Source organism: Marmota flaviventris, chromosome 3, assembly GCF_047511675.1.
Source record: "Marmota flaviventris isolate mMarFla1 chromosome 3, mMarFla1.hap1, whole genome shotgun sequence".
Lineage (NCBI taxonomy): Eukaryota > Metazoa > Chordata > Mammalia > Rodentia > Sciuridae > Marmota > Marmota flaviventris.
The window spans coordinates 45,819,776-45,844,327 of NC_092500.1; the positions used below are offsets into that span (position 1 = coordinate 45,819,776).

General features: G+C 39.9%; 1 protein-coding gene across 2 annotated transcripts in view; it reads right to left on the reverse strand.

The window, feature by feature from the left end:
• Positions 1-24,552, reverse strand: part of Tph2 (tryptophan hydroxylase 2) — a 90,831-nt gene that overhangs the window by 29,837 nt on the left and 36,442 nt on the right. For both annotated transcript variants that reach the window (XM_027929241.2, XM_027929252.2), the window contains exon 8: positions 7,222-7,348. In XM_027929241.2, coding sequence (XP_027785042.1) covers positions 7,222-7,348 — 127 coding nt within the window. The remainder of the gene's footprint in view (positions 1-7,221; positions 7,349-24,552) is intronic.

Here is a 24,552-nt window from a genome sequence, read left to right on the forward strand (position 1 = left end):
TTCTCTTTCTTTTGATTAGTTTAGCTAAAGGTTTGTCAGTTTTATTTACCTTTGTAAATTCTAAGCTCTTAGCTTCATTGTATTATTCTTTTAGTCTCCATTTCATTTATTTCTGCTCTAATATTTATATTTCTTTTCTTCTGATTTCGAGTTTGGTTTGTTCTTATTTTTCTAAGACTTAAAATGCATCTTTGAGTTATTTATTTGGGATATTTTTATAGGTAATTATTACTAAAAAATTTCCTCTTCGTACCACTTTTGCTGTATTCCACAGGTTTTGGTATGTTGAGTTTCCATTTTTGTTTGGTTAAAGAAATTTTTTAATTTCCCCTCTGATCTCATTCAAAAGTGTGTTGTTCAATCTCCATGTATTTATATAATTTCTATAGTTTCTCTTACTGTTGATTTCTGATTTCTTTTTTTTTTTTTTTTTTTTTTTTTTTTTGGTACTGGGAATTGAACCCAGGGACACTCAACCACTGAGCCACATCCTCAGCCCCTTTTTGTATTTTATTAGAGACAGGGTCTCTCTGACTTGGTTAGGGCCTTGCTAAATTGCTGAGGCTGGCTTTGAATTTGTGATCCTCCTGCCTCAGCCTCCCAAGCTGCTGGGATTACAGGCATGCACCACCACACCTGGCTTGATTTCTAATTTCATTCCATTACAATCAGATAAGATGCAAGAAATTATTTAAGTTTTTTTTTAATTTCTTAAGACTTGCTTTTCAGCCTAACATATGTTCTAGTTTGGAAAAATTTCCATGTGCTGATGAAAAGAATGTGTATTCTGCAGCTATTGAATAGAATATTCTGTAGATATTTATTAAGCCTATTTGATCTATAGTCTAGGTTAACTCTAATGGTTTCAGGGGAGTGTTTTGTGGTTTTTGTTTGTTTGTTTTGGTACCAGGGGTTGAACCCAGGAACACTTAACCAATGAGCTACATTCCTAGCCCATTTTATTTTTTATTTTGGGATAGGATCTCCTTAAATTACATAAGGCCTCACTAACTTGCTGAGGCTGGCTTTGAACTTGTGATCCTCCTGCCTCAGCCTCCCAAATCATTTGGATTATAGGTATGCACCACCATTCCTTGCTCTAATATTTCTTTGTTAATTTTTTGTCTGGATAATCTGTCTATTGTTGAGAATAAGGTATTGAAGTCACCCATTATTATTGTATTGGCATATTGAAGTCACCTTTTATGTTTAGTGGCATTTGTTTTATGAAATCAGGTGCTCCAATGTTCTGTACACATACATTTATAATGGTTATATCTTCTTGATGTATTGTTCCCTTGATCAGTATACTGACCTTCTTTGTCTCTTCTGAATAATTTTGTCTTAAAGCCTATTTTGTTGAATATGAATATAGCTATTCCTGCTTGCTTTGGGATTCTTTTTGCTTACAATATCTTTTTCCTTCCTTCCACTTACAGCCTGTCTATGTCTTTACAAATGTGCTGAGCCTCTTGTATACAGCATATTAATGGGCCTTGCTTTTAATCCATTCGGCCAGTCTGTGTCTTTTAGTTGGTGAACTAAGACAATATACATTCAGAGTTACTATTAAAAGCTACTGGTTGTTTTGAATATCAATGTTCATATTTTCATCTTCTATTTGCTTTAGAAGTTTGATGGTTTACTGTATTGATAATGTCTGGGATTCTTTCCTATTTCTCATTTGCATGTCTACCCTTTTGGTGGAATTTATGATTTGACATGCTCTCTTGATTATGTTTCTCTTCCTCTGCTGGTTGTAGAGCTCTCTTAAGCATCTTCTATAACATGGATCTAATAGTCATGAATTCTAAAGTTTATGTTTATCTTGGAAGGTCTTTATTTCTCCTTCAATTCTACATGACCTTGCTAGGTATGGTAATTGTGGTTGCCAGGAATTTCCTTCCAGAACATGAAATACCTTATTCCATGTCCTTCTAGACTTAAGAGTTTTTGCTGAGAAATCTGCTTTCAGTTTAATGGGGTTGCCTTTAAATGTGCTTCTCTCTTGTAGATTTTAGTATTTTTTTTGTCCTGTACTTTTGGCAATTTAATTATAATATGCCATAGAAAGCTTCTGTTCTTATTATGCCTATTTGGTGCTCTAAATATCTCCTACCCCTAGATGTCCATGTCTTCCTAAAACTCTGGGAAATAGTCTGCTGTTATTTCACTGACTAGGTCATCTCTGCTCTCAGCAGGTACCCCTTCCCCCTCCAATATAATAATTGTATAAATGTTTGCTCTTTTATTGATGTCCCAGAGATCTTGTATGTTCTCTTCATCCTTTCTTATTTTTTCCTATTGCTGTTTGGCAGATTCATCTTCAAACTCCAATACTTTCCTCTCTTTGATCTTGTCTGTTTCAACTAAAGTTGAGGTTGAGTTCTTTTTTTTTTAATTTCCATATCTTTATGAAAGTATTCACTCATATTTTTGTATTGTCTTTCTCAATTCATTCAACTGTTTATTTGCATTTTCTTGGATTTCAATGAGCTTTCTTAAAATCATCATTTTGAATTATTTGTCCAGCATTTCATGCAACTTGATGTCTTTGGAATTTCTTATTATGGAGTTACAAACCTTAGGAGTGGCACATTATTTTGTTTTTTCATATTTCTTGTGTTTCTATGTTGGAATTTCTGCATCTATGGGGATGGAGATCTCTTCTGCTTTTTTTGTGGTGGCCTTCACAATATGTGGCTTCTTTTGACAGCGTGACTTGAAGATTAGTTTATTTCTAACTGGACTCCATAGTATACTCTCTAGTTTCTTTGATTACAATTCATAAACTTGGACACAGAGCATTTTGTATTGGAGTAAGAAATGTTAACTATCTCTACAAAGCTTATAAGAGTAGTGACACTCTGGTACTTCAGGCAGATGTGCTCTAGGCAACAGATTCTGTGGAATGCACCCTCTCTGGTTACTCCTATTATGAGAGTAGGACCCCCCATCAGAAGTCGGGGACTTCCACAGGCACTGTTGATAGTGGCTTTATTCTTTGACAACAATTCCAATGCTGGTTGCTCCAATTGTGTTCAAAGTCCTGAAGCTCTTGTTCTCTAATTGGAGATTGCCACAGATCCAGGGGCTTCACAAAGAGAGAGAGACATGAGAATCACAGCTCTCCCTCTATGGATTCACCTTCAGTCTTATCGGCCCTATGCAATCTGACAAGGCATGGTTGTAATCAGTGTTGAGGGCTTCCCTTGATGTAATATCATCAACTGTTGTATTCTTCCAATCTGCCAATACTGTGAGAATGTCTGCCCAAGAGCTGGATCTCAGCCTCTCCTACCTTTCCCCACCTGGAAACAGGTTGACAAATTGGAACTTAGGTCTCCCTTTTCTTTAAATAGAATTGTCCACCAGGCTTCTGATGAAACTGGGTTGTGGCTGGAGGTAAGTTTAATTCCTCCTAGCAGAAGTATGGCAGGGGTTGGGGGCGATGAAGGGTCAAAACTGCAGCTTGTTGTAATTCCTCTCAGTTCTTGTCAAATAAATTGGGAAGTTGGGATGGTATGTAGGCTGCATCCCATGTTTCTCAACAAACAGGTTAAGGCAGAATATTGACCACACCTAGGGCATATTCACTCTAGAGGCTGTTATTTTCTGTTTGTTTGGTTTTTGTTTTGTTTCTGCAGTGCTAGTAATAGAACCTAAGGTCTCATGCACTCTAGGCAAGCACACTATGACTGAGCCACATTCCCAGCCACTCCATAGGGTTTTAATCTGCACACCCTGGGGTATGGCAAATGTCAGAGCTACAGTAAGCCCTTTTTATCCACAGGGTTTTAGTGGAATGTGGACTGTGCCAGGCCTATATCTGCTCCAGAGGGTTTTAGTCTTGTAACTGGGGGTGTTGTGAATGTCAAAGCCCTGCAAATCCCCAGAATGCCTCCAAGGGTAGAGGAAGCATTGAGTCACCAAATTCTGTGCTGGAGAGGAAAATCCAGGAACCAGGCAACCAACTAGCTTTGATCTCGGCACCCTCCAACCTGGCCCCATGCAAAACCACAAACAACTGTGTCACTCCACTTCTCAGAGGCCAGGATTACTGAACCGCTATGCCCTCCACTCCCCTCCACATTGCAGCCTGAGTTCCCCACATTATAAATCTCTCAGCAGGTTTGTGTCAGAGACGTTCCCCCCACAACACCATTGTCTCCTGTGGCTGCCGCTGGCCCAAAGCAGAGTGATTATGCTGAGTTTTCTGCCCCCCAGAGTTTGGTCTCTGACAATAAGACCCTTCTCAAGATGGCTCCAGGCTATAGCACTCAGAGTTTGCTGAAAGATACCATGAATTTCTTCTCTAAAGCTGGCTTGCTGTGTATACACTGGGTCACCTATTTACTCCATTTGTCTGCAGGGTGCAGCCCTGTGCACTGCACTGTTTTTCTTTCACCTTAGTCCCTTAGAAGGGAAAGTCCCTGTCCCCCGACAGAGATGCCAGATGCTGGGGTATTCTATTTCTTTTGCTTGTTTCTCCCTTGTCTTTGGACTTCACCAAGTTCCATTTTCTGTTCTGTCAATCTCTGGTGCTCACCCACAAACAATCACCTCTACAAGGAGTTACACACTTGTCATATGGTTTCCATCCACAGGCTGAGCAAACTAGTGTTAGGTATCTCTATTCTGCCATCTAGAGCCTTATTCTGTAGGTTTGTTTTGTTTGTTTTTGTTTGCCAAAGCCACTGCAAGATAGCAAGCAGTTGACACTCGATCCTCCCTCATCTGTCACAGGTCTATTCCTATTTCCTGCAAGGAAACAGATGCTCCCCAGCACCTCCAGAAAGGAACAGAGTCCTACCAAACCATAGGGATGACATATTCTCTCTGAAACAGACCCTCTTCTCCCGTTTGCCTTCTTCTCCACTTAGCTGACTTCTTCTCCCCTCTTGAGACTCAGCATAAACTTTCTCTCTGAAAACTCTTAGTTTTATCTATGTAGGTAATAAATTTCAAAAATGAGGAGGACCATGTTATCTTCTTTTCTAATAAGTTTTAATAATAGAATTAAGTAATCCTCATTTGATGGAGAATATAAAGGAAGAACAATAAAATTGCTTTCTTGTCACTGCTTTTAAAAAGGAACATAAGCACTCACTAGGATCCATCCATGAACTATACCTCAGTCCTCTCCTTCTCTGGATACACACACACACAGAGAGAGAGAGAGAGAGAGAGAGAGAGAGAGAGAGAGAGAGAGAGAGAAAACACCAACAGAGCCTGGCAGAGTTGAATTCCAGTTTGTTCAGAGTCAGACAAATAAGCAATATGCTCATCTCTGACTAAGATATATTCACTCTAAAGGGTGTTATTTTCAAGATGTAGAGGGTCAAAGCTGAAACCAGAAGATTTCAAGGGAAATTTCAAAGGTACCAAAAAGCTTTTAAACATAAAGTTTAAAGCCAGAACCGAGGTTTAAGAAGTAAATAACAGGATACATAGGTCATGTTAAATTTTGTCCACAAATACTTTGACACTTTTTTAACTAAATGACAGAATCTCATTCCTCACCCCTTGAGTGTGGGCTGTAATGAGTCACCCCTCTAATGAACAGAATATGGCCAATAGGGCTAGCATTTGATCAAGTCAAGAAAGATATTACAGATTATGTCTCCTTTTCCTTCTTCTTTTTCTCCTGCCACCCCAATATTGCTTGCTATGGAAGAAGGCAGGGGCTCAAGTAGCATATGGAGAAGCCCATGTGGTGAGGAGCTGAGGCCTCCCCCAATATCCACTTCAGGAAGCCATCTTGGAAGCAGATTCCCAAACCGTCAGATACTACAGATAGCCAACATCTTGACCACCACTTCATGAGCCAAAACCATTCAGCTAAGCTGCTCTCAAATTCCTAATCATAGAAATTATGAGATAATACATATAATGTTATTTTAAGTCACTAAAATATACGATTCCTAAAGCAGAGGTTATAAGTTGGAAGTCAAGATCCTGATTCAGTATGCAAATATATTCTTTAGATCACTACGGTATTTTTTTTTCTTAGCCAAAATTTTTTAATCCTTAAATTTAATCTAGAGTGCCAGTCTCTCAAAATTTGGCAACACAAAGCCTAGCATGCATTCTGAAAACCATCAATGAGAGCTGAGAACCAGTTTTCAGCTATACAGGGGGACATGCTTCCCCCAGTTCACCTCAGTCCCCACTGACCCCTACCTATTTCCATGTGGACGCCAAGAGTTATTACCATTTAGATGTGTTCACTGTTGTTTCTCTTTTAAGACAGAAATATTCATAGTTCCTGTATCTTCATCAGCAGCAGGAAACAGAAGATATACTGAAAGTATTGTATATTTTAAGAACTCTAGGAGAAAATTTATTTCTTGGGGGGAAATAAAGAATATCTATGCTATTGATGTGTATCTGCACCAAATACATACAATCTAAGATTCCCTTTTACTTCCTCTGGTAGCTTTGCTCATCTAGGCTATCTGGTCTCTGTAGGTAAAGGAGTTGGCTAATCTCTCCCCTCCATGCCCCCTACCTGAGCTCTTTGAAATAGGGTTAAGGACAATATATGAACTTTCTACTCTAGCTCTTCAACAGCTTAAATATTTCAGCCAACATCAACCCTTTCTTCCTATATTGCTTGTATTGAGAATAACCTTGCTGATATTATAGCATCTATTAAATCATTTTCTAGTTTTGTACTTAGAATAATTGTTGAGCTTGAGTTTCTTACTGCTGATTCAAATCATGTCTGATCATAGCCATATCAACTAGTCAGAGATAATACCAGATACAATTCCTACTTACCATAAATGTATACCTTTTGCTACTACTCATATTTCCATGGGATTAAACAAAGTATAGCACATAGGCCAAATCTGGCCCACTACCAGCTTTTGTAAATAAAGTTTTATTGGAACACAGCCACACTTATTCATCTACGTATTATCTGTGGTACTTTTGTACCACAGTGACTCAGCTGAGTAATGGTGAGAGAGACTAAATGACTTGCAAACCTAAAATATTTTCTCTCTAGCTCTTTGTATATAGACAACTGTTGAACAAAAATATTTTAGTGGTCAATAAACTAAGAATTCACTGTTCTTTCAAAGAACATAAGTTAGGAAACATAAAACCATGCTCCATCCAGGAAAAATCTGCATATAACTCATAATCAATGACTCTGAAGCTTCCTTCATCTTACAAGTGGACAGAGACAGATTTTTAAGTTGAAAATTAACTCACCGTGGCTAGTTTCTGAACGTCTTCATCTGATGCTCCCAAAGATGCCAGACCTATCTCTTGTGAAAATTGAGCAAACTTAGGATCCGCAAGTAGTGGGACATGTCCCAAGAGTTCATGGCATGTGTCTCTGAGAATAAAAAACATTACAAAAACGTGTTTAAACCACCACTGATAGAAGAATAAAATCTGTAATATAATCTTGTTACTATAATTAATTACCACTAATCATACTTTAATACCTCTGAAATCCAGTAATATATTACTCTTAATGACATCTGAAGTTATATGATATACAATACTTTAAATAAAAGCCACCATTATTTTCAATGCTAAGCACATGATTTTTTGTTGTATACATTACATCTTTTAATCCTCAAAACAACCTTAGAAAATTAAAGTAACTAATTAGTGCAAGATCCTAGTGATCAGGATAGGCAAACTACAGCAACAGTCCAAATCTGGCACAGTGTCTATTTATATAGTTTTATTAGAACATGGACACACGCATTTGTATATATATACATTGTCTGTGGCTACTTTTGACTACAACTGCAGAGGTGAGTACTTGTAACTGAAATCACATAGCCTGCCAATCATAAAATAACTACTCACTGACCCTTTACAAAAATTTTGCTGATTCCTATTATAGAGAGTGTTAAAATAAATTAAATTTAAGCCTGAGAATACCCCCCATGTTTGAGTCCCCTGTAATGAATGAACTAGTCTAGCTGGGAGGGTCACTCTTGTAACAAAAAGCTGAGTTTTAGTCAACCCCAACATTTCCATTTCCTGCCCACAGATGTCTGACTACCTTGCAGCCCTAGAATTCTTTGACCTACTGTGGTTCTAGAGTTCGCCCAATTCTGAAATCATGAATAAAAATCAATTAGGATTTTTAAACTAGTGATGGGGATGCAGCTCAGTGGTAGGGTGCTTGCCTAGAATGACTAAGACCCAAGGTTCACTCTCCATCTCTGCAAAAAGAAAAAAAAATAAGCTAAACTTATTGTGACTTTCTCTTTTAATTAGGAAGAAAGCCAAAATTGTAATTCAGCTTGTCGTGATTTTTAAGTTCATGCTCTTAATCCTTAAATTTGTGCGCATCCATGTTATAGTTTGCAAGGCACTGGAAAACCACAGAGGGTCATGTTATCATTATCAAAGTGGCATTTCCTTAGGGAATTTGTCTCACTATAATATAAGCAACTGCCTTCAGAGAGCAGCTTGGGAGAATCTCCCAGTTCTCTAACTGATAACTGAACTAGGTAATAATAATAAATAAACACATCTTTCAGTTTCATCAGCTTCCATGTGGTGTCGGATACGTGGGCAAAGGAGAGATATGTGTCACAGCAAAATAAGGCTGTTGCCTACCTGAGTCATTACCACAAAGAAGGAACTGTTCCCTCATCCCAAGCTGAAGTGGAATGAATTTTATTGTCACTCTGGCACGGATGGAAATAGTGCAACATTTCACTTTCTTGACAAAAAAAAACAAACTAATTAGCCAGGAAGTAATTGAAAGAGGTTTTTGGTTTTTTTTTTTTTTTTTTAATTTTATGTGTGTTCCTCTGAAGTGTATTACTTTAAAAGGTGCTACAGGACTAATGCCAGGTGCCACCACCATTATGACATAGATAAAGTCAGCTGGATGATCGTTTGGTTGAAGCAAGTAAATGGTGGCAAATGGCATGAGATTGATGGTCACATAAAACAGATGACATTACTCAGAAAATCATGTTCCCACAACTCAAACCACATCCCCAACATTGGCCAGACAGTTGGTAAACACATCAGTTTAAAGGGCAGCCAAGTGAGAATATGTGGACAGGACTTTGGAAGAAACTAGATTCATCCTCTGACAACTGTATGCCAATAGCCATCCTATTTGCACAGAATCTGATTTTATAGTAAAGAATACACGGAGGTTATTCTCCAAGCACATTGCTTATAGCGGAGAATCAGATTTACTGGATTTTAGAGCAGAAAGGAATATATAAATGTTATCCCAGACTCTATTTTATCTGATGAAATAATAAAAAAGAGAAGGAAAAAAAGAAGAATATACTGAGTGGTTATTTACTGGATTCAGTACTAAATATTTTTACAACACATTATAAACTTAATCCTCACTTACAAGGAAGCTTTATTATACCCACTTAGCCAATGGGGAACATAAACTTGAGTAAATTTAAGAATTTGGGGATGGAGGGAAGTACCAGGGATTGAACTCAGGGGCACTAAACCACTGAGCCACATCACCAGCCCTATTTTGTATTTTTATTTAGAGACAGGATCTCGACGAGTTGCTTAGTGCCTCACTTTTTCTGAGGCTGGTTTTGAACATGAGATCCTCCTGCCTCAGCCTCCCAAGCCACTGAGATTACAGGCATATGCCACCATGCCTGGCAAATTTAAGAATCTTTACCAAGGTCATACTTTTTGTAAGAGACACAGAAAAGATTTATAATTAAAATTTTTCTGACTACAAAGCTATGCTCTTTCTGCTCTCGTTTTAATTTGCAGATATGGCGTGAGTGAGAAAGGGGCATGGCTCAGGCTGTAGGGAGAGTTCAATCAAGTTGGATAGCACAATAAAACTGTAATCAGTATGTCCTAAATCTCTCCCTGCCACTTATAGTTCTCAACCCTCCAAATCACTTGAGGAGCCAAATGGCTAAGCCCCACCTAAGACCAGTTCAATCAAGTTCTCTGAGATAGACTAGACATGAGTGTCAGTCTCTCTCTCTCTCTCTCTCTCTCTCTCTCTCTCTCTCTCTCTCTCTCTCTCTCTCTTTAAGCTCCCCAAGTGATAAGAAGACATAGCCAGCTGGGTAGGATGGTGCCACCTATAATCCCTGAGGCTCAGGAGGCTGAGGCGGGAGGAACTCTAGTTCAAAACCAGCTTCAGCAAAAGCGAGGCACTAAACAACTCAGTAAGACCTGACTCTAAATAAAATACAAAATAGGGCTGGGGATGTGGCTCAGTGGTCAAGTGCCCCTGAGTTCAATCCCTGGTACCTTAAAAAAAAAGAAAATATAGCCAGGGATGGGACCCTTCTCATAACTGACACTGGGAACTATCCTAGCAGGTTTGAAACAACTAGTACTTAAAATTAAAGCTGAATGTGATTATGTAATTTTGAGCTGCCTAAGTTTAGTTCCACTAAAATCACATCATGATAGTGGAGAATAAGGAAGGTGGTGACTGAAAGGTGAATAGGAAACTAATTACTCTTCCACACACATTTGATTTAGTTACATGTCTAACTCCTGTGCTGAAAATAGACCCTATAAATTAACTCTTGCAATCAATTTTTTTGAGAGGCCATACAGCCTGCACCAATGTTGGAATTTGGATGAAATGGCCCACCATAAAAAATCTGACTACCTGCATTTTAACAAATGATGTAAATACTAAAGCATCCTGCTGATCCCAGAAGAAGATATGGCAACAATAATTCCAAGTTAGATCAGATATCAAACCCCAGGAAAATTCTGAAAACAGTATTAAGTCATTGTGTGAATAAAAAAGGTGATCAAAAACTAAAATAACAATGATAGTGAATGCTTACTATGGGCCAGACCCTGCTAAAGTGCTTAATAATGTAAGATGAGAACAGGAGAGGTCATGGCTACAGCAGCAGGGGACCCTCAGTGCCATAGTAGACTTACTTTTTGAGCTTGTCAAATACTTCAAAAAGGCTGATGCAGAAGACAGTCCCCCATCTACCTATGCACTGATGGAGTCCTTATTGGTAAAAGCAAAGAAAAAAAGTTGGCAGTTACACAGGTAAAATGAAATTACTAGAGGTCCAAAGACATTAAGGAGTCAATTCTCCATGGTAGAAAAGGAGTTATCACCTGAATTTTATATTAAGGTGTCATTATCAGAAACCTGTGACTCACTAGCCAACTTAGGAACCTTTAATAATATTACAATGACAAAGTAATCCAACTATACACAGGATAAAAGAAATTATATATTTGGAAGAAAAAAATCATACAATATAACAGAATAAGTTATATTGTTTCACTAAAAATGAAAGCCTGAAGCAAGATGTCTAACAGAATTATTAATGGAATATTAGGGATGCCCTTTGCTCTGTTGTAAGCAGAAATGATTGTGCTGTATTTCACACATCTGTTTCTTCTCCATGCGGAGACCCTAGGAAAGAACTGTCCCCCTGATCCTGAACAAAGTATGGATTGAGTGTGTACGGTAACCTCACTTCTCATGGGGTCAAGGCTTTAAGTTCCTATATTTCAAGACCAGGAACAAGGTTCTTATCTTTTCTTAGTCTGGTAGAACATGATCTGAAATAAACACCATATTATTCTCTATTGCAATGTCTTTGGCTAAGGCATGTGGAGACAGAGGATACTGAAATGCCTGGAAACACTTTAACCAATGAACAAAGAAACAAATATTTAAGAAAACAATTTATTAACTTTGCAAACTTACATTTTCTTTAGTTTCTTTGAGACAGAAGCACTTAGAATCGGAGTTGGCCACCACTTTGGGGGAGCTAAGAGGTTCCAGGCTATAGGGGAGTCTGAGGGAGACCACACAACCTTCCCTCCAACCATGGCACTAATTAAGGTCTGTTGGGCTGACAATATGCCATTTCACCCTATTTTACAATGCAACCACATCCTGCAGGTAAAGTAGTTTAAGATCCCTGCATTGGTTGTATCAACCATAGCTGGTCCCCTGACTATCTAATTAGGAACAGATTTCCAAAGTTAGTCTACAGCTATTGCCTTATCTCACCAAATCTCTTTTTAAAAGATTCAATTATTTGGTCATAATTGCACCTGTCAGCACATGCTGCCTCCAATCTGTGTGATGGCAAACTTTTCTCTGTTTAACTCCCATTCCTTTCATGCATTTCACCTGAATAATGCTTTTCAGAGTCCTTTTCACAAAAGAGCTCTCTGTTCACTGGAAACGTAGGACCTTTCAAAACTGTTAACACTGTAAAACATCGTGTCTCTTTAAAAAAAAAAAATAGCTAGAGCTGATATCAGACACTAGACTTTTGCTGCTCTAAATTGGAATCTTCTCTGATAAGCCCTGTTAGGAGGATTCTAAAGCCTGCCAAGATAGGCCCACAAAAGGGCCTGGGAAAAATGTCTCCAGGGAATTCTTAAATCATTCGAAGAAAGTTGCGATCATTTTGCTGCAGGGAAATAAGGGTCCTGGTTGTTAAGTTCAAATTCAAAATGAGTCTGGCATTTTTTTCCTCTTATCAGTTTTCCATGCTGACTCCTCGTGCTCAGTATTGAACAACTCCTTTTTTATTTTTGCTGTAAATTAAAGCCTTTAAGAGGCAGTGAGTGAGCATCCTGCGTTTGCTTCCCATCCCAAATCGGTGCATCTGTCTTTGAAAACATTTTTCTATAGGTTTTGTTTGTTCTACATGACAGAAGCCAACACTTTAGCAAAATCATAGAGAGAAGGAAGGATGAGTGGGAAGGGTGCAGAGCCTGCATTGATGAAAAGAAGCAGAGGGTGAGCTGAGCCAAAATAGGGTATTTCTTCAGCTTTCACACAACATTTGGTGGGTAAATGCAAGTAATCTGGGATAACACACAAAGATACGTAGCAGGCGGATGACTTGGTTTGTTTTCACTGCACTAAGATGATAACAGGAATTAATTTAGTATTGAAGCAATTTTTTTCTCAGTGCTTGCTTTGGAGCCATATACAAACTTTCTTTAGTTTAGATTTTAAAATAGCATACTGTAAAATCTGGCCCAGATAAGATGTTCGGCAGCTCTTAGGATGGCTCACTCTTATGGCCCTCTCACAGGGTAGATAAATACAAATATGGCCATCTTTTTACAAAACCCAAGCTCAGACCTTGCATGTTGCCTTGGAGGAAATCTTTTCTTTCCCCCAGTAGGAATTTAAAGAAGTCCACCAACATTACTCTTCACTACGATTCTTTTGAGACAGGCAGACATTATAGTTATATTAAAATTCAGTTCCAGAAACATCTATTGTGTGCCTATTATGTACCAGGTACTATATTAGGAGCTGAGGCTGAAAAGTAAATAAATCACAATTTTAGAATAACTCTTAGCAAAAGTCACCTTATGGTTTCATTAAAAGACAAACAGCAAGTATTAACATTTCTGATCCAACAAAAAAGAAATAGTTCCTGGTTCTTTCAAGGGCTACTAGTCCCCCACCATTTCTGAGATGTTTCTTATTTCTTTAACCTTCCCTCTCTTTCCCCAATTTCTCTAAAATTAAGGCAGCAGTATATCATAAGAGTTAAAAGAATGTACTCAGTCAGACTTAAGTCCATTTCCCACATTCTCATGTAGGCAAATTACTGATGCAGGCAACTGTCCAATAGGACTTTCTGCAGAAACGAAAATTGCTCTCTATTGTGCTGACCAATAATAGCACAGCCACTTGGCAAAGGATGTCTACAGAACACTTCAAATGTAGCTAGTATTACTAACTGAATGTATGATTTTATTTAATTTTGCTTTAAAAATGTCAATAGCCACATCTTGCCATATTGATCAGCATAGACATAGTATTTTGCTCATCTATAAAATGGAAATTATATATATATATATATATATATATATATATATATATATATATTTTTTTTTTTTTTTTTTTTTTTTTTTTAAACAGCAAAGAGGTGTTTATTGCGAGCTGGCTTGGTCCTCCGCGCACACACACAGCAACTGGTGATGCTGAGAGGCCCCAAGCCCAGGGTTTGCAGCAGTTTTATACATTCTTTGGAGAAGGCAGAGACCGCCACATACATCATAGCATCTCTTAGCAAATCATCACACTCGGTGGGAAAGTCAAATAACAACTCTAAAACATGATTAGCACATTCAATGGCAGGAACAAGTTGGGTAGGGATGATTGGTTACTACAAAAGGGGTATTCATTTGAACTGATTGGTTTAAGCCAAGAGGGGTGTTCATGCTGAATTACGTGGTTTTCCAACACGTTATCAACCACCATAAACTACTGGGAGGGTCATCTGGCATCCCAGGTATTTCCTTGTCTCATGCTGATTGGTGGCTGCTAGGAGGTTGCTATGGATCCCCACCTAGCCTGACTGAGTCAGGGACACCTGGCTCAGCAGATCTCTCCTGTTATTTGTAGATAAACAACTTAGCAGGGTGGGAATGTGCCTAGGAGTGCTCTATGGGTCTTTCCAGGGACAAAGGTCATGTCCCTTCCTTGGACATGCTTTGCTCTGAGGTAGAGGCTGGTTTTTCATTCCCCCCTTTGTCTGGAAACTTGGGAAACAATCATGGTTCCCTCATTTGGGGGCCTATTTGGCCAGGCTCTACATCTTTGTAAACAGTAATCTCAGGAGACCGTCTTCAACTTCCCAGACTCACTCAAAATGGGCCTCCTATATCCATCCAACCTGACTTGATTTACCTATCTACACTGTCTATCCATCTCTGGCTTCATTCCCCCTAATTTTAGGAACTCTTTATTGATGTAAGGAGAAGGGGCGACGGCTCATTCTGGCTGCTTCAGAGCTGAAAAGGGGTGTCGAACAGGTGAGGTGGCTTGAAGACATGGGGGGCAACGTGGGGGACGTGAGTTCCCTTTTAGAAGTCAGTTCCATTTGAGGTCTGGTTGGGGAAAAACAGGTTGTCAGCTGGCGATGGGTACTTCAAGAAAGGCAAAGTTTCTATAGTTCTCTAACATCACATCATTATATAAGTTTTTCTGAGCAGGCTGAAGGCATTCCCACTCCTCTTCAGTAAAATCAATGGCTATATCCCTGAATGCTAACAGTAACACAGTAAAAATATTTAATTATTTTCCTGTCTTACATTCTTTCATAGCACCTTTATTAAGAACCCAGACTACTAAATCAGAAATCTTGTACTAGTCCAGCAATCCTGGTAATACCCTCAAGTCTGAGAGTCACATATCTTGACTGCTTCTTCCCACAGGTTCAAGTACACCACCACTCTGCATTTCAAATAAGCTCCACTTGGATAAGCAAAGCTGAAGTCCTCCTCAAGTACTTGGTGCACGCTGGTGCAGAATGACTTGCTACTGCAAGTCAAGGGCACAGGTGGCACCGGCTCCTTGAAGCTCCATCGCCAAAAGCTGGCGGCCAGCTAACAGTGTGCCCCTTTTCCACGCCTGCCGTGCACAAACCCAAGAAGCCGGCAGCACGGTGCCACAAGGACCCCTGACCCACCAAGGGCACCGCAGCCAACAAGCATGCGCCCCGAAGGCCGCTGCCACCGAGGACAAGGGCAGCAGCAGCAGCAGCAGCAAGGCCAAGAAGGCAGCAGCTGGGAGCAAGAAGTTGAAGAAGGCAGCCAAGCCCAGTGTCCCCAAGGTGCCCAAGGGCTGCAAGTCTAAAATGGAAATTATAAAGGTCACTATCACTTGATGTTCTTGAACAATGTAGTAAGACAATGAACTGAAAGCATTAAGTTCCTATGAGTTAAGTACTGTTATTCATATTACATTAAATTATGTTTAGACCTAAGTTTATGGTACTCAAGTGAGTTTTGCTCTTTTCGATGGTATTGATTTAGGTAAGAAGCAATAAGTTTCTCCAGGCCAGAGGTCATGCCATGCTCCTCTTTGGGTCCCCAGTGTTTAGAAAAGCCTGGCACAGGAGAAATGCCAATAGCTAGTTTTTGAATTGAGCTGAATAGAGCAGGTGTTGATGGGGCTCTATTGCTCCAAATAGAAAGGAATCCAAGTGAAACCCAAGTACGGTTCTACTAATTTCTAGTGTTGTATAAGGGCTTTGGACCAGATCATGGCTTGGCTATTTTCTAGTTGTGTGGCCTTAGGGAAATTACCTGACTTCTTTGAACCTTGGAATTGCCATCTGTAAAACGGCAACACCTCACAGAGGTGAATGAAATGATGCCAACAAGCAGAATTTGAGTGAAGAGAGCAGAAACCTTTTGTCTCTCTTGGGTCTGTCCCTGGATGTCATTCTCCACACTGTAGTGAAGAGGCCTGGATGGCGATTACATTTTTTATTGAAAATTCAATTGTTTTGAATTTCTTCTTCTGAACTTCAATTTTAAAATGCAAATATTCCTTAAAACACTGTTCCCTGGACATCTCAATCCTCCACACCTGAAAGTACCTAATGAACTTCTCCCTGATGACAGGGTGCTGAGGAGATATGAATTTTGATTCAAGTGCAGGTGTTTGAGTGCTAATTTTGGATTATGCGCATCACACAAGGAAGACAATCCTGGGTACAGTGGGTAGGAAGGCAGAGGAATCCCTACTTTGAATCAGTTTAAAAAAAAAAAAAAAAAGAAAGAAAGAAAAAGAAAAAGTGGCTGAAGCTTTATCCCAAGTTACTGAAGAGAGCCTCACAAGAGCAAAAACAGGGCTACAGCAGCACTTAGGCACAGATTTGGCTTCACAATGCACAGGTCTTAAATAATGTATAGGATTTTTGTTTTAATAGAATGTGTACTGTTAGCTTGGAGCTCTTCAGACAATAGGCACTGCAATAGGGGTTATTTTTGCTTTTAGGCATATCACAAAATGAGACACAATATAATGATTGAAAACTTGAAAGTCCAGGTGTAAGAATGTGGACCTTGTAACTAAGGATGTGCTGGAATTTTATGAGGCAAGAGCCTTCAATGAATTTAAGAAGTGCTAAGAAAGAGTGCACTTATTTGGTATTTATATCAAGCTTTTTCTCTCTAAAGATCAAAGCATTATTTCATCATCCCTCACACAGGGAGGTTAAATGGCTTGCCAATGTCACACTGAGAGCCTGGTTTTTTGGCCTGCAGTCCCAGATCCTTCTGCCTCAGGATGGTACACAGCAGTCTCCTATCTTCAGTACTACACTGTAGTGAGGCCCTATCCCCATAGCCCCCCAGTGAAACAGGAGATACCTCCTCATGATAAATGGAGCAGGCAAGCCATCCTGTGAGGATCAAAGAACAGGTCCGGCTTCTAACAAGCCTGGTAGTTCGGCCAAGGACTGAATGGGACAGCACAAGACTAGCCTCTCCAGTAGGCACATTGAGTATTCAGGCAGAGCAAAGCCAACAAGTAAAAAAAGTGTCACTTTTGAATCACATACAAAGTTCTCAATTTTAAAAAAAGGCTATTCAACTTCAGCATATGTGAGTTTTGAGTTTTTGTGTTTAGTGTTACTGCTTAACACAGAGTAAGGGTTAAGTCCACAGATCTTAACATTACTCTCCAAGTTCAAATCCTGGCTACCTAACTTAACAGTTATGTTACCTTGGGCAATTACTTAACGTTTCTATGCTTCATTTTCATAAACTCGGAATAGTAACAGTAAAAACGCAAGGAGTTGTTGTATTAAATTAATTCATTCATATACAACACTTAAAATAGTGCTTGGCAATACAAATAGCAAACATGTACTGTGAAGGTCAGTGTATACATGTTTGCTATCTAAGAAAAGCATCGTAGCTATTGCCATTGTGACGGTGGTCGTTGAAATTACTTATCTTGGAGGAAGGAGGGATGACTATTTTCATTGGCCCTGGGTGTAGCCCAAACCAAACTTCTCCTGGAGGAGAAGACAGCCCCTAAACTGAACGTATAAGCTCTGGGTTAAAAAGCAGGAAAGGGAATCCAGATGGGATCAGCTTTCTGAGAACACGCCATTTTCTGGAAAGCCCTAGCATTTGCATTGCTCTACAAGTCTGATCAGCAAGGAAGACAACAGCACCATGAAGGAGGTCAGTTGGCTGGGCAGGCTTGGCTCTGAGCTCATAGGTCTCACGGGAAAGAGCTAGTTAAGCTAAACAGTGCTCACAGGGGCGACAGTGAAAGTCCAGAAAGCTCTGGTTCATCTTGCCAGCTCTGCAGCAAGACCATGCCACACCTGACTTCAGAAAGGCTGGATAGCAACAATACCCATGATGGCTGGGGCTTAAGTCCCATGAGTTTACAGACCCAGAATCTCTCAGGTAAGAGTAAGGAGAGAATGTTCAGAAAGGCCAGATGGTATTTTCCCCCTCCTTGCAGGCCTGGTGAGAGGCATCTGTTCAATCAGACAGTAACAGCCAACCTTTCCTATAAACGCAAAAGCCTGTGTCTTTACCTGCTGATATTATTTCTTAACAAACGAGGATGAATGCCTGAACCCCAAGAAAAGGAAATAAATGACATCTCCTGCCCCTTTTAGAGAGGATTCTGTTCACACAAGCAAGGGCTAAGCATAAAATTCATTCACTTTACTTAGAAGCAGATGAAAAATATTGTCAGAAATAATTCACTTTTATTCTTCTTGTAAAATTGAAACACAGCAGCAATTATAAGAAAAATCACCTGAATGCAAAGCCTTTTTTAAACTTTAAAACAGTTATATTTAAAAATAACATTAATTGCCCCTAAACTGTTCAACTGTAGGGGGAAAAAGATCTTCCTTAATACAAATGCATTTAGTTGTATTATGGCAATAAATGCAGCAGTATTAGTCAATGGCGTTGTGAATTATTTCCTAATCATGAAAGTTAATTTTCAATTTGAAAAGTGACATCACCAGGGCAGAATCTGTGCCCCATTAGTATTTGCTGAAGGACTAATCATCCCAATGTACCCCTAAACCTAGAATCATTGATTTAATGTGCTTACACTATGTTGTACCAAGTATACCTTTGTTACTAGTACGCTAAACCTAACATCCGAAACATAAAATATAATTAATATTTTTAAATATTTTCATTAAAACATTTTTAAGAAGAAATTCCTCATGTCAAACTGCTTTATCACTTTGGTAATACCTCTTCTGGAAAGATAGATATTTTACTGACTTGACTTCAAAAAATGTATGTTTGTATTTAAATTCCTGGCTACTTCTCCCTGAAGGTGTGCAGGGGTCAGGCTATAATTGTGTGTTTCAGTACTGCTCCGGGTATTGTTTTATATTCCAAAGGGCACCTGGCCTCTGAACCATGAGACACCTGGACTCCTCTGGTCTACATCCAAAAATTTAGGCCAGGGTAGGGTTTGGACTAAATTGAAAAGAACAAGATTTCAGTTATTATGAAGATACATAACATATGCAGTATTTTAGAAAGCAGGATTTTTTTTCCCTGTCCTTTATTTCCTAGACCTCAGTCAACTCCTAGTATCTGAAGGAAAACATGAAATATGGGCCCAGGAGAATATGATTTTATTCAATTGCATTTCTTGTTAGAGAGCTCTGCATTTCTAAGGTATCATTGGACATAAGGACCACAGAGAGAATTGCAAACCTCATACACAAGTAAATGTGCACCTGCAAATGCAATTAGCAAGCGCCCAACATCCACTTTGCACAAAACACATTAAAAGAGTCTGTAAGAACCACAGACAGAGACCTCAGACTCCCTAGAAGGAAGTGCCCAGGGAAGAAAAGCCAAATGAACTAAGACAGAGCTACAGGGAATGGGATAAATACAACACTTGAAAATCCAAAACACTCTCTGAGAATAAGAAGCCTGAAGTCAGAGACCAGACCAGGCCAAGCCTCTGCAGCAAAGGAATGAGGGAAAGATTCCCCTCCAATTGATTCTATTCCCTGGATGCCCAAGAATTTCCTGAACTGAATCAGCCCCAATTCCACCCCTACTCTTCAAAGGAGTGTCTAGAGACAAATGCAGAAACGTTGCTGCGTCTCTGGTCCACTTTCTCCCTGGGGAAGGAGCACCCATCCACTTCAGCCATCAGAACATAGCTGCCAATGTGGCAGCCCCAAACACACCTGTACCAGTGCTCAGCAGAAACCACCAATTTCACAGAATTTCTTCCTAATGCAATAAAGTAGTTCAAATGTAATTTTGAGCTTGTCATGGACAGAATTATTTTTTAAGGGGTGGCAAAGAGCTTTTCTACCTTTCAGGTAGGACAGTATTTATGTTATTACCCAAAGAGGAAAACAAAGGAAAGCTTTGCACCATATGAAAGAAGTTGGTGTCTCTTTCTCTTACCCTCCTTCCCTCTCTTTCTCTCTTCTTAATAAGGGGGCAATAGAGACAAACTTCATACTTTCTTTGGATCCTCTTCTTCAGCTTCATAGTGAATATCATTTTTTTTCTGAGACTATTTTTACCAAAAACAATGAATATGTTAGACTGTCCACTGGTAGGTGTGGTTTGAAGAGAACACTATTCTGGTCCACGTGACCTAGCTTCATAGTTTTCATTGTTGTTTAATATCCTATCATTAAAGTGTCACAGTTTTGCCTGAAGACACTGAACATGAAAAAATGTTCGATTCGTGGAGGGATGACCAGTATCAGTCCCTGAAATCAGAGTAAAGCAGATGGGATGAATGGGGACACTCACCAGCACAGGGCATAGCCATTCACAAAGGGACCCACTGCCATGCAGGGTGTGCCCAGGACTTCTCCACAGAGCTGGGACTCTGTATGTCTCAACCCTGGCACCTCCTGCTAGCAGTGCCATACATGGCTTTATCCCACTCTTGACTTAGTTTTCCCTTTTATGCCAGGGTCAGGGATCCACTCCAGTTTCATTCTGGATCTTCTTGTTTCCTATGCTTTCTCCCTTTGCCAACTGGCCATGAGTTCACTACACACCTGTAATCCCAGCAGCTCAGGAGGATCACAAGTTCAAAGCCAGCCTCAGCAACTAAGTGAGGCCCTAAGCAACTCAGTGAGACCCTGTCTCTAAACAAAATATTTTAAAAGGGGCTGAAGATGTGGCTCAGTGTTTAAGTCCCTCTGGGTTTAATCCCTAGTTCCAGAAAAAAAAAAAAAAAAAAGGAACATGACACATGAATAAGTAATTAGTAGGCAGTGGTGTAAGGGCTAAAATAGAAGTAAGGTATTGTGCTAGAGGAACACCTACCTCTACCTGGGAGTGTCCTCATGGAGCAGGATGCAACTGAACTGAATACTACAAAATTAAAAGGACATCACCAGTTGCTCATTCCAGACAGAATGAACCACAGTGCAGAAGGCTGGGGGCATAAAGTGGCAGGTTCACATGATGGTGAGAAGTCTTGAGTGACTGGAGCAGAAGGTTTCAGAGGGGCCAGGAGGAAGGCAGAAACAGTTTGATAAGATCAGACTTTTTTTCCCTTTATGTAGCAAGGAATCCGCAGAGGTTAAACAAAGGAATGCTATTTCCAGGTTTGAGTTTTAAAAAGGAAACAAAGTCTACAGATTGCTTCTAAGAGGAGGGAGGGAGCATGCTTACTGGCAAAGAGAAAAGCAAAGGGAATACAGCTAGCGGACTTATTCTGAAGCAGTGGTTCCTGATCAGAGTCGTTATCGCCCCCTAGGCACATCTTTGGTTATTGCAGTTGAGGTGGAGGGTAGGGTAGAAGGGTACTTTTGAGATTTAGTGAGTAGCCACCAAGGATGCTGCCAAACATCCTACAATGCACAGGACAACCCTCCATAACAAAGAACTGTCTGACCCAAAGTGTGAATAGTGTCAATCAAAGTTAGAAACTGTTCTAAAAGAGGGTGAGGTGATCAGAGGACACAACATGGCAGAGTACACAAATGAGCTTTTCCCAGAAAGACAAAAAACAGATCAGGGACACTGTAGGACTTCTAAAATTGTTGTTCTGCCACTATATACATGCTGGATGACGCTCATATGCCCATGCTGACACTCTGCATCTTTCCCTCTCATCCCAGTGAGCTAGAGGGATGGCCTTATTGGAATAGCCTTGAATCTGACCCAATTGGTATTTTGTAAAGGGAATCATTTGTAAACATCAATACTTGATTAGTCACGACTTGCTTGGGATCACAGCTGATCAAAGCACTCTCTAGGCAACACTGAAGTGCAAATCTCTGCCTCAGGCACTGCTCTAAGGGAGGAAGAACAACAGCATCTCCCTCCTAGCAGAGCGGTGACCTTTAACCCCAGTGCAAACACACGGAAAAGCAACTCCTCCCACCAAGAAAACCAGCAATTCCCCAGAACTTTCTCTACTATACTCCAGGCTAGAAAACTTTCCCAAGGGAACCAATCCAACCTGGCACCACTTTTTAAATTCATGTCCCCCTGTATGTCCAGGTTTAGCACACCCAGAGCCTTTAAAATGCAAAATATTCAAATAAGCCAAAGACATGTTTAAAACCCAGTGTGTGTTGAAAGCTGTGAGAGCAAAATACGTTCTAAACAAACCAAAAAGGGAAATAAAATCCCTTTATTCAGATAATGTCTTTTTTGCTGCTTCTGTTCTCATTTCTACCTGGGTCCTTGTGGCTCATCTTTGTCTTATTATTGCTGTCTCTGCTACTACAGTTCAGCAGTTATTTGGAAGCAGGATACAAGCAACAAACATAGTAGCCAAGTTGAACTTCGTAAATTGGAGAATCTGCCCTCTTGTTGGTTTCCGAATGAGAAAAGGGGATTTCATTACAAAGACAATGCTGGTGAAAGTGCCTGAGCAGGAAACAGTTCTTCCAGTAAGTATTCCATAGATTCAAACTATGTGGCTGAGGAGAGATATATGCTTTTGTGATAGACAAAGATTAAAGGGATCTCTGCAGAGAATTTAGTCTGCATAGCATATTTCTGGAAGGATGCAATAAAAACTAGCATCAGTAGTGGCCTCTGGAGAGGACAAACAGAACAAGGAAAGGAACCCATGTACATGTATTACCTGTTTCTAAAATAACAATTTTTAAAAACAAATGTTAAAAAAAAAAAAAGCTTATAAAGACAACACTAAGTTAATGAATCCCCAGTTTCTATACTCTGATTTTTGTTTCCTCTTGTCTGAATGGTCACAGGACTCTTAGAACTGAAAAAAAAAAAAAAAAAAAAACCTCAACTCTATTGTGGGAGCTTTGGATTCACCTCTGAATCAGCCCTTGTTTCCAACTACCAGGAGTTTCTCCATCTGGAGGTCTCACCCTTGACACCTCAAAGACAATATACCCAAACCCCAAATCCTCTTCTCTCCCTTTCTCCTTCCATCTTCCCTCCAGGTCTGATTCTCTTCCAATATTCTCAATCATTATTAGAAAGAATTACCCACTAGACTTCCCAATAAAATCCTCAGCATTACCTTGGAGGCCCTCTATTTCCTTATTTCTATTATATTCACCAAATTAGTGAATATTCCATCTCTACAGTTTTAAGAGAGGATCACATAGGTGCCCTCTTGTACTATCTCCCTGGCCTTTCCCAGCTCAATACCATATTAACTATATTCCTTTCCTAGAATATGAGCTCCCTGGCTAGAAGCAGCCAGAAGGCTTCTGCCATCCCCACCCCAGTCATCTTTCTCAAATACGCTTAAGATCACACTTCAGAACCTCAGAGAGTTCCCTGTGGCCTGCACAATGAAACTTGAATGTTCTAGTTTAAATGTGCCTTGTAAATAGGTTTCATCCCTAATACATAAGCCGGACCCTGACCACTCTGCTCCATCAAGCCTTGCTCACTGATGCCTTCTGCATGCCTCTCCCCCTATGCACTTGCTGTTTCCCTTCCCGCCCTACCAGACCTTGCCCAAAAGTGAAATTTCTATTCACCCTCCCAGACCTCCATTCATATCATACCATCTCTGAAAAGCCTTTCAGGGTCCCTCTCTCCTCTGTGCTCCTCTAACACATTGTATATACCCTGATGATAGCTCTAACCACACTCTTTCCTAATTATTTATGTTCCTATCTCCCCTGCCAGAATGTGAGCAGCTTTAAAATAAATAAATAAATAAAATAAAGCTACTATATTTTATTCATCTTTAAATCCACTGCACCTCCCTGCTAACATTGCACATAAATATTGCCGAATGAATTGGCTGAAAAGTACTTTGGTAAAAATGTAACACATTATCCCAAAATTTTATAGACCTCTGTGGCTAAAATCTCATTTCTTTGCCCTCTTCTCTGCATACCTATTGGCACGCTATCACAGGTCTCAGGAGGGCCAGTTATTCAAAGGGAACTAACAAAGTGCCTGCTATTTGTAAACAGGGCCATTTGTAAACCCTCTGGGCTAGATTTAGAGATTGCCTTTCTAACTCTGACAATGCTCCTTTGAGCACTCTAAGAAGCATTTCTTTTCCAAATGTCTTGAGTCCTATAAGTAACCTTTGTTTACCCTGCAAACACTTTCAGGGAAGCTGAACAGAACTGAAAAACAATGTAGTGACCCTGCAGGGACCTACCAGGCCAGTGACTCATGCCAGCCTAGGAGGGGGAGTGGGGCTTCAGAGACTCAACTCTAATCCCTGCCCACTTCGGCTACTTAACTGCTGGAACCTCAAAGGCTCTCTGCTCCCCAGTGAAGACCATGGCAGCCCATTAATCACAAGCTTATTCAAGTAAAATAGCATCATAAGCAAAGTGATAACCTGAGTGGCTTGAA